General features: G+C 39.2%; 1 protein-coding gene across 1 annotated transcript in view; it reads left to right on the forward strand.

Annotated features, from left to right (window-relative positions):
• The window catches only part of DOCK8 (dedicator of cytokinesis 8), a 162,898-nt gene that overhangs the window by 73,720 nt on the left and 78,585 nt on the right, over nucleotides 1-10,593 (forward strand). Inside the window, exons 14-17 of the mRNA XM_023522678.1 lie at nucleotides 4,352-4,469; nucleotides 5,903-5,973; nucleotides 7,052-7,190; nucleotides 7,839-7,940. Coding sequence (XP_023378446.1) covers nucleotides 4,352-4,469; nucleotides 5,903-5,973; nucleotides 7,052-7,190; nucleotides 7,839-7,940 — 430 coding nt within the window. The remainder of the gene's footprint in view (nucleotides 1-4,351; nucleotides 4,470-5,902; nucleotides 5,974-7,051; nucleotides 7,191-7,838; nucleotides 7,941-10,593) is intronic.

Consider the following 10,593-nt stretch of genomic DNA (forward strand, 5'->3'; position numbering starts at 1 on the left):
AAGGCCAATTTGGGAGAGTGATGAGGAGTAAAATCAGAGAAATTTCCAAAGGCCAGATCATATAAGGCCCAAGATGTGAAGTTCGGAAAGCCATTGTAGGGCCTGACATAACAGATTTTAGACTTTAGAAAGATCCTTGTGACCAAAATATAAAGAGTAGGTTGTAAGGGGCAAGAGTAGAAGTCAGGTGATGAATTGGGAAAGCATTGCAGGGGTCCAGGTGAGAAATGAGGATGGTTTGGAGAAGGGAGTGTAGATTGGGCTGTGTGTCTGACTTATTAGCTCTGTGGAGGAAACAATCATTATCTAGCTATCATTTATTAAGTTCTTACTCGTTAATGCTCACCGCAGCCCTGGGAGTTAGGCACAGTAATTAGCCCCACTAGGGCTTTGTAAGGGCTTAAGTAACTTGCCCAAGGCCAGCTCTCTGGTTCCAGAGCCAACATTTTTCACTACCACGCCCCAACACTGCGGCTCAATAAACATTAGCTCTCCTGATGGGAGTGGTAGCAGAGGAACAAGGGTAAGCAGAGAGGAATCTGAACCCCACATATATCCCTGCACCCAGCTATGAACTGCCTTCTGTCATCATTACTACATTGCTGTCCACTCCTGATGGCATCTGAGGTTCAACTATATTTACCTGCATCAAAGTTGGGCTTCCTCAGTTTGACAAAATAATACGTGGAGCATGCCACTGAGACAGCCACCTAGTAGAGTCAAAACAGCACCAAACTGGATCCCGTGCCCACTCTGTAGCTAACTCAGAGTTAAATGTCACTTTACCTCTCAGGGCCTGTTTCTCATCTTTAAAAGTTAGGGCCCAGGCTAGGTGCCTCCCAGCTGGCATACTCCAGAATTCTATGTTAATCCCATCATTGTGTCATGGCCTGTCAATTGCTTTTCTGGGGAGGCCATTTATACTTTACTGATATTTGAAGCTCTTTGAATATTCTGCCTATCATCTAAATTTAATTTTTTTTCTGAAATCATTGCCTTGCATTTATCTACTTTTTCACCCAAATGTAAGAAGTGATCAATGTAGTTAACCATTTACTGCTAGTTATGACCCTCTTAAAAGAGAGCAACAAGAGGACAGGATAGTAGCTAAAAAAGCTAGACACAAAGACCAGCAAGTTAGGGCAAATGCGTGTGCCAGTTGCTGCTATGCCAGGGTAAGGATACTAAAGTGCAAGAGGCAGCGTGGCCTAGAGAGGTCATAGGATACAGCAATTAAAATCTATTCTAAGTACTGTGTCACCCCCATTCTGCCTCCGGTGAGTCATCGAATATAGAGAAACTGGGGTTAAATAAGATATAGGAATGCTATTTATTTGCCTCCATGACCTTTGAACTAACACAAACAAAGTAGCAGCTCCTGTGTGTTCTTGGTAGTTCCAAGGATTGTTTTTTTCTCTTTAAATACCTGAGAGCATTCATTATTGTGCAAGATATTTCACTAGAGAATCCTTGTGCTCTAACTTTTCCTTCCTTGATATGGAATGTTCTTCTGTAGCCAGAAAAGCTTATTTCAGTGTTTTCCCAAGTGATTCCTCAGAATGTTAAACTTGTGCAATATATCACAAAAGAATAAATCGGTGAAATGTGTTCTGAGGTCAAAACATTTGGGAAAAAGAGCAGAGTCTCTCATCCTTAGGAGATTCACAGGCACATTAAACTGCTTATCTTGGTTTACCCCGGTCTTTCTCAGAAACGTTTGGTCACCACCCCTTCCTCTTCCCCACACACTTGTTAATATTTTGCAAAGCACCAAGGTTTGTGGAACAGACTGAGCCATGCTGGTTTGGGATGTGGCTTTCAGTGATCACTAGGCTTCCACTAATGAAATCAGCCTTAGCTCCATATCTGGTGTAAGACTAAAGGTTTTATGACGCTTGGTGAAATAAATATCTTTGCTTTTAATAATGATAAGTTGCATGAAAGATATTACAGAATAAAATTTCAAACTCACTCTGAAAATGAATCTGGACTGGAATATGATTTTTAAAAAAGACCTAATTCCTAAATTCTATAATCTAGTATTCACTTAGCTCTGAGGATTGCTCTCGTTTCAAAATAGCAAGAAACCTTTTCACTTCCTCTCAGACTAGGACAGGGATTCTGAGTATGAACTGGATAGCTCATGTGGATACTCTCAGCGGCTCTCCCTTGTACATTAGCTTTGTAACATGGCTCCTTCTTCATTTGTACATCTGGTGCTGAATGATCTACTTAAGGCAGTCTGTATGGTCCATCAGGAGCAGGTCCACTCAGCCCATTCATTTGTCTTGTCCAAGGTTGAGTGTTGTCACTGAGGATGTTGTCATAACAAAGAAGAGCTATGGGGTAAATCTGTGGCTTTATGCACACATGGTCCAAAAAAGACCATTCCCCGCCACCCTCCCTGCACACACACACTCATACACACACGATGGCAAGATCAATTTGGTTATCACAACAAAAGGGCGGAGTTATTGTCAGCCTAGTCCCTCAGCACCCTAGACCTCATAGATTAAACAGATTTAAATTTCCCATATTCTTCTTCATACTTGAGTATTGACTCCACCCTTTTCCAATGGAATATACTTTACATTTGAATACGGACCCAGTGAGTGGTATTGACCATATATATTAAAGATGGAAAATCTGCCAGCTATAATTGTATAGCTCTGTACTGCGCAAATTCGCATGTGTAAATCAGTGGTTCTCAAATGGGGTGAGTGCCCCCTCCCTGGGACACGTGGCAATGTCTGGAGATAGTTTTCATTGTCACAACAGAGTACAGAGGAAATACTACTAACATCTGGTGGGTAAGGCTGGGAATGCCTCTGAACATCTTACAATGCACAGGACAGCCCCACAACAAAGAGTTGTCCAGTACCAAATGTCAGTAGTGGCAAGGTTGAGAGACCCTGGTGTTGATTAATATGCAAATTCTTGGAAAGATTTATGAGAACCTACCTTCACTGAGGGAAATTCTGGTCACCTGGCCCTCCCCCTTGGTCACTGCTCTCCTGGTAGCTAGTTCACACAGAGGTTGTTTTGTCATCTTGATGTCTGACTGGGGAGACTATGTTGCCTAGGGTTAGAATAGACCGAGAGTGAGGAAGATAAGACATTTTCCCAAAGAATGTGACACTAACTAATAGAAGTAGCCTCAGGTGCACTGTTGACACTCAACTGTTAATGAGACCCAAAAAAAGTAAAGCAAGCCTGTCACTGAAAGATGTAATGAATAACAGTATGAAAAAGCTATTCATATCATTTTGGAGAGAGTCTTATCTGAGGGACCATAGCTTAGTGGTTAAGAGCACGGTTTTGAAGTCAAACTGCCTGATTTCAATTCCCAGCTGCTATTTGCTAACTGTATAATTTGAGACAAGTTATTTAACTTCTTTGTATCTCATTTTTCCCCTCGTTTGACATAGGAATGATGCCATGATAGTAACACCTACCTATAGGATAATTATGAGAATTAAACAAATTAATAAATATAAAGTACTTGGAACATTGGGTGACTCAGGATAAGTACTATATAAATGTTAGTATCATTATTATTTCCTTAAGTCAGGAATATAACTTATTAAAAATAGACATATTCGTCCTTTTATTCATCAAAGATTTATTTAGCACCTGCTATGTCCCAGGCACTATTCAAACTGCTGGAGATACATGAGTGAATTAAAAACATCAGATAAAGATCTCTACCCTCATAGAGCTTATCTTTTAGTGGAATATACCAGTAATAATGAAAATAGGAAGAAGAAATATGCAAAATTATACTTAGCCCAGAATCTATCCTGTAGTTGTTGAATGGCTAGATATAGTATTTATAGTTATTGTTGTGTTATCATTATATAGCTAATTTGAACTGTCACCTTAGATAAGAAAAGAAAGCTAAACCCATACAGAATGGCATATCATTTAGAAATTGAAGCTAACACATAAAGATTAGAAAGGAAAAAAGAGAAGGAAGTGAAATGAAGCCATCATCTATAGCCATGAATTTTGTTTAAAATCATCTGAACCTTTTGCTTTTCTCTTCTGTGTATTAGACATATGAATACCTCTAGGCAGATTTACGCATTCTAAGACATTAAGACTCAGCTGCAGCAGAAACATCCTTATATGTAACAAAACAGAAACCAATGTTGGTTATTATCAGATGACTGCAGCTGAGGAGGAAGAATCGCTAGAATCTCGCTCACTCCTCCAAAAATAATACATTTTTGAAAGAAAAACCTTCAGAAAAAAATCACCTCATGAGTGCAGGCTTCAGCATTCGCTGAAGAACTTGGTTAAAATAAGCTCTTGGCCTTTATTCACTGCTTCTTCATCTTCTCTTTTCCAGAAACCTTCTTTATGTCTACCCACAGAGGCTGAACTTCGCTAACAAACTGGCATCTGCCCGGAACATTACAATAAAGATCCAGTTTATGTGTGGAGAAGATGCTAGTAATGCTATGCCGGTAAAGAGAGAGATAAACATTTGTCTCAAACCAGGGTGGGCTGAACCCCCCTTGTCAATTCACACGGACAAAATTCAGGGCTTGTCAGGGTACAGAGTGTGTCTGTTCAGGATAACACTACTCAGCATGTGCAGAGGCCTTTGTGGCGAGTCCAGTATTGGTCCCAGTATACTGGTGAGGGAAATGAGGTCAGTCGATATTGAAAGTCTCTTTCCTGACTTCTTCCTTAAGGGGCTGTGAAATTTGGAGATGCAGATCGTATTAGAGGACTGCAAAAGATCATAAGGTCTCTACATACCACCTATCAGCATAGAAATAGAGAAACGAGCCCAGTGTGTCAGCCATGCTTGCTGTGCTTCTGGATGTGCACTGCAGTACACATCTACCCAAGTCCCAGTCCACATCTAGAGATAAATATAAAGTACTGCCTGGTGATAATAAACACACACCATCTCAAAACCTTTTGGGAATGGATCTCCATCTTGAGGCAAACTATGAGTCAAACAATAAATATATAATGCAGGGTTCTCTAAGGAATGCCAGAATTTGTAGTTTTTTAACCATCTGCCACTGAATGAGATGAGTGGTTAGCTATCACTATTTTCTGTAAGTCATAGAATACAATTACCATATATTTCTATTAAAATACTTTTTTCCAGTGCTTCCACTCTTCAAATATCTACTTAAAAAAAAAAAAAATCCTCCTGATGTCTCACCTACCTTCCCAATGCAAGGTATTCTCTTTCAATGGTGGTGGGAAAGAAATTCTAGAGGAGGATGTCCCTGGTTTTCTCTGCTCTGGCCCCTGGAAAGTCCACCAGTTGCCAAGTACAGCTGTGCAGATCCTGAATAATGCTAAGGTTCCCAGTCAGGGATGAGTGGAGGCCAAACTCCAGCCTGTTCTCCACTCACCAAGCCCTGGGACCCAGCATGGGGGTTACTGCATCTAGTAGAAGGGGCCCAAGGTGTCCACTTGTCAAATCATGTACCCTTAGGGCTGAACGAGACCTGAGGAGGTATCTTCTCCTAAATAGCACACGCATGTGAATAAACGAGTGAAGGTCCTGATCACTCAAGTGACCCAAGGCCCATGGAAGGTGAAGAGCCAAGACTGGGACCTCTCACCAAGGGCAAAATGATGTGACTTTCCCTATAATATAGGCCTATAGGTGATGAGACAGAATGGAGAGAGCACTGGTTTTCCAGTCTCACAAACCTGTGACCCTTCGTCACTTACAGTTCCTTGGGAATCTCAGTTTACCCTTCGTAGCCAGTACTTCTTCATTGGTGTATAGTTGAGCCAGTTGTAGGACTCAGCACTTGTAATTTATAAAATACAGCTATATGAGACCAGAACCTCCTATTCTGATGATAGTTGATTTGCTATATCCAAATATCACTGTTAATTTGGTCCTTTCTATGTTGGTGAACAGGTCATCTTTGGAAAATCCAATGGGCCTGAATTTCTTCAGGAAGTATACACAGCCATTACATACCATAATAAGTAAGTATATTTCAGAGTTCTTAACATATGCCAAGATCATCTCATTATATATTGGTTTTTCTGACTCCCTTAGGTGATTCCTCCCAACAGTTTTTATAACTCAGGGACTAAGGGACAGAGGAAATTCATGCTAGTTCATGATTCTATATTGGAGATACACAATTTTTGCCATTAATTAGACTGAGAGAAGAAAATATCTTTAAGAATCTGATATTGCTTTGACTTCTTTGGAGCCTTCTATTCTAGTATGATACAAAGAGATTTTATGGTGTTAAATAAATACATTTCCTAACTTGTTCTGAGATGCTGGCGGAGGCCAGAAACAAAATCCAGCTCTCCTATTTCTGTCTCCTTGTCTCCTACATACCACTCCACACCTGCACCACTACCTACTTTAAGAAAATTTAGGTTGACCAAAGGGAAATGGAACACTCATTATTATGTGGGTAAATTGAGTTACAAAATAATGTCTAAACTATTATTCACATTTCACAGGTAGGGTAGAAAAATCTGTACAGGGTCAAACAGACTTGGGTTTGTTGCTGGCCTGATAACCTTGACCCATGTAAGTCTTCCTCTGAACCCATGTTCCTGGGTTAGATTGAGGAGTAAATGAGTAATGTACATGAAACCCTTGGTAAAGTATCTGGGATTTCATAATTCAATAAAATCGGGTTCTTTTCCCTTCCTGCATCATTTATTTGTTTCTTCAAAATCTTTTGATACGCCTAGCTCTGTTCTTTGGCTAGAAATAGAAAAGGAGGCCACAGCAGGACTCTGAACCTCATCCTTTTTTCAAATTAAGTTGCTGGATTTTTCTATTGAGTGTGGAAATTCCCCCCAATCCCACCTCCAACAAAGCCTTTAGCTTGTGAATGCTCTTATGTAAGTGAAGTATGTCTAGTGACACAACTTGGCATCAAAGACTCCCAGCTTAGGAGCAGAATGATGTAAAATAAAAAGCAAAACACGAAACAGGCAAATTCTCAGGAGCAAAGATCCATTGTGTTACAGTTTATAGTCAGAGAAGTCATCATTCTTGCTAAAAGTTATTTGTGTACAATGTCTTTTGAAACAGGTCTCCTGACTTCTATGAAGAAGTGAAAATTAAGCTCCCTGCTAAGCTCACAGTAAATCACCACCTCCTGTTCACCTTCTATCATATCAGCTGTCAGCAGAAGCAAGGAGCCTCTGTAGAAAGTCTCCTGGGATATTCAGTAAGTCATTTTCAACTTGCTAATTCACACTGCTGTTCTTGGTGCATCCAAGGTCCCTGCAGAGATAAACAACTAAATTCTATTCACTTGCTTTTATCCTGTCAGAAGTAACAGAATGTGCCAAACTAGATTATAGCAAAGAACAGAGATGACTTGACTGAGCAAATGACAGAGTTCAGGAATGGAAAGCTAGTGGGTGATAAATATTGAAAGAACACTCATTTATTATTTTTTTAAAAAAGCATTGCAATATTGATTATTTCCAAATTTTATATATATGCTTCACATATAAAACTTTTTAAAAATATAAATAACATATTAAAATATTTTTTAAAAATATATAAAACTTTGTATTTCTTTTAAAAATATAAAAGTTAAACATGGATGTTGTTCAGACACTCACAAACATTGGCTTGAAAGAAAAACGCTACTATTTTGGCTCTGAAAGCAGTAAATCATTGATATTACCATCTCAGGAGCTCTAACAGAATTTAAAATGCATAGAAGTTGACAGAAATTATTGCCAAAAAGAGGCCTGGTCAATATCTAATCATTGTTTAGTTGCATTTGATTATCGTGAGCTAGATAAATTGCCAGAATTATATGCTATAATAAATACCATTTTATTCTTTACATCATCTGTTTCAGTGGCTGCCAATTCTCTTAAATGAACGTCTTCAAACTGGATCTTATTGTCTCCCAGTTGCCTTGGAAAAGCTGCCACCCAACTACTCTATGCATTCTGCAGAGGTAAGCAGCAAGCTGGCCATCAACTGTTCTTTGGCCAGCCGTGGTCTCAGACCACCTTCCCAGATTCACTTCCCAGTCCTTTAAACATGATCGAGGATGCTCAGTGTATTTTTGAGACCAGTCATCCATCAGCACATGATGTTTTCTGAGAGCACATGGTTATGGGCAATTGGGAAAAATAACTGGCCATGAAACCTCGTTCATTTAGACATCACCAATTCAGAATGTTTAGTAGGTGCAATCTGTGCCTGAGGCAGCATTACCTTGTGTCATCTACAACAAAGGGATTCATAGAATAATGTAGTATGAAAGGGGAGGCAAACAGAGCCTATTTGTGCTAACAACTGCTGCCAGCATGGATCCTTGTATAAGGTTCCCAGGTCAGATTCAATAAGTTTTTCCTCTGGGTCAGTTGTCACAGTCCACAGGTGGATGGTTGGGTTTGCATTTTTCTAAATACTCCAGTGCCAATAATCTTTCCTCCTGTTGTTTCCTGCACTGCCTCTTGCCCATCCTCTTGCTGCAATACACCCATTAAAAGGGAGCCCATGGGCCCTCCATTCTGACTGACCCAGCACCAGCTCTCATCTCCTCGGTCTGGTTGACGTAGGATTACATCTATGAGCATTATTTTGAAGCAAGTTCCAGATATCATATCATTTATTTATAAATATTTTAGTTTGTACCTTAAAAGATAAAGGCTCTTTTTCAAAACCATCACAATGCCATTGTTATATTTTAAAATTAATAATTCTTTAGTATCTTCAAATATCCAGTCAGTGATCAAATTTCCAATTATCTCATAAATGTCATATTTTTATTTAGAGCTGCTTGTTCAAATCAAGATCCAAATAAAGTTTATGCATTGCTATTGGTTGACGTGTCTTTTAAAACTCTTTTAATCTACAGATTTCCTTCCATCTCTTTTTATTTTCCTTGCAACTTATAAGTTGAAGAATTTCCCAGAAATTTTAATTTAGTTCCAAGCTTTACAGTCAACTTTCTTCCCTACTCTAACTACCTATCCCTTATCCTCAGGCTATTTCATTTTTCTTTTATTTCCTTTTTTTCCTCTGTAGAGAGAAGCCTTTTTTGCCCTGGGCCACAGGGCTTTAGACCAAAACTGCTTATGCCTGGCTTTAGACCAAAACTGCTCTCCCCAGAACCACCTGAGAACAACATTAGCAAATGTTCACAGACATTCACTAATTACGCTTTGTGATTTGGACACACAGTCCCTTCTGATGCCTTCAAAACCACCTTTTCATCACTGAGCTGCTCATTCTAATTTCTTAGAACCCTCAATTATCTTCTTACTGCTATAGAACAAACCTGGGTTTTGGAGACAAAGAAATGTTGATCCAAAATCCAGACTCTGCCACTCCCTGTATGAATATGAGTGAACTGCTTATCCTCACTTCATCTCAAAGATGAAACCTAGCCCATACCTGCCTGTAAGGTTGCTGTGGACATTAAACGAGATAATGCACATCCAGCAACAAACTCTGTGCTTAAGTAAATATTCGTTCCTTTTTCTACTTGCCCTAAGCTCTATTTATAGATAGACCCTCAGGTGCTCCTTTAGACCTGTACTAATACAGTTGCCACCAACCACATGTGGCTATTAAAATGTAGCTAGTCCCAACTGAGCTGTGCCGTAACTATAAAATACAAACCGGATTTCAATGTTTAATAGAGAAGAAAGAATGTAAAATATCTCATTCATAATTTTTATATTGATTACATATTAAAACAATAATTTTTAAATTATGTTGTATTAAATGAAATAGTGTTAAAATTATTATCATATACTCCTTTTTAATTTTTGAAATGTGGCTACTAGAAACTTTCAAGTGACATTAAGTATGGCTGACATTATGTTTTTAGTGGACAGTGTTACTTTAGATCATAGATGGCAAATTCCACTGTCCCCCAGGAGCTGTACTTGTTAATAATGAGTGCCAGGTCCTGGTGGAATTTGTTCACGCTGGAGATTGCCCATCGAAGGTCACAGCTGCTCCTCCGCTCCACAGATCAGTGCCATTCTGGGATGCAAGCCCAGTTTCTTCATATCTTCCAGCTCACAAAAGAATTAGAAAAACAGGCTTTCCTATGAAATTTTCTGACTTTTGAATGTTGACAATAATTCAAAAAGTCCACAGCGCGGGGCCCCAGACACAGCTGGACACCAGTTTGTGACTCTGTCTTAGATAGTTCCGAAGGTCCCAACCCCATACACACACCCTACCCTTGAAAAATACAGCATGTTTCCATCCATTAAAATGTAAGAGATGTAAAACCTGTACTCACATGGCTGTGTCAGGCTAGGCTTTCCTCGCCTAATGCTGTCTGATGTCTCTAGAGGGAGAGAATTCCGTTAGAATTTAAGGCAAGAAATGGTCTCTAAGGACGACAGAACTATTGATACGGAAAAGGTATAAAATAGGAATCATCTTTAAAAATTAAACCAGGAGCCTAGCAGGACTGCTACTTGGAAATATTTTGTTAAAAGAGAATAATTAAAGGCACTCAAAAGCATTAAAATATTATGTTGTATAAAGGTACTTTACAATTTGTCCTGACATTCCTGCTGAATAGGGAAATCACTGACATGGTACTTTCTTTCATTTCCTAGATAAGGATTATCAATGCT

This window comes from Pteropus vampyrus, unplaced genomic scaffold (genome assembly GCF_000151845.1).
Source record: "Pteropus vampyrus isolate Shadow unplaced genomic scaffold, Pvam_2.0 Scaffold354, whole genome shotgun sequence".
In the NCBI taxonomy this organism is placed as follows: domain Eukaryota; kingdom Metazoa; phylum Chordata; class Mammalia; order Chiroptera; family Pteropodidae; genus Pteropus; species Pteropus vampyrus.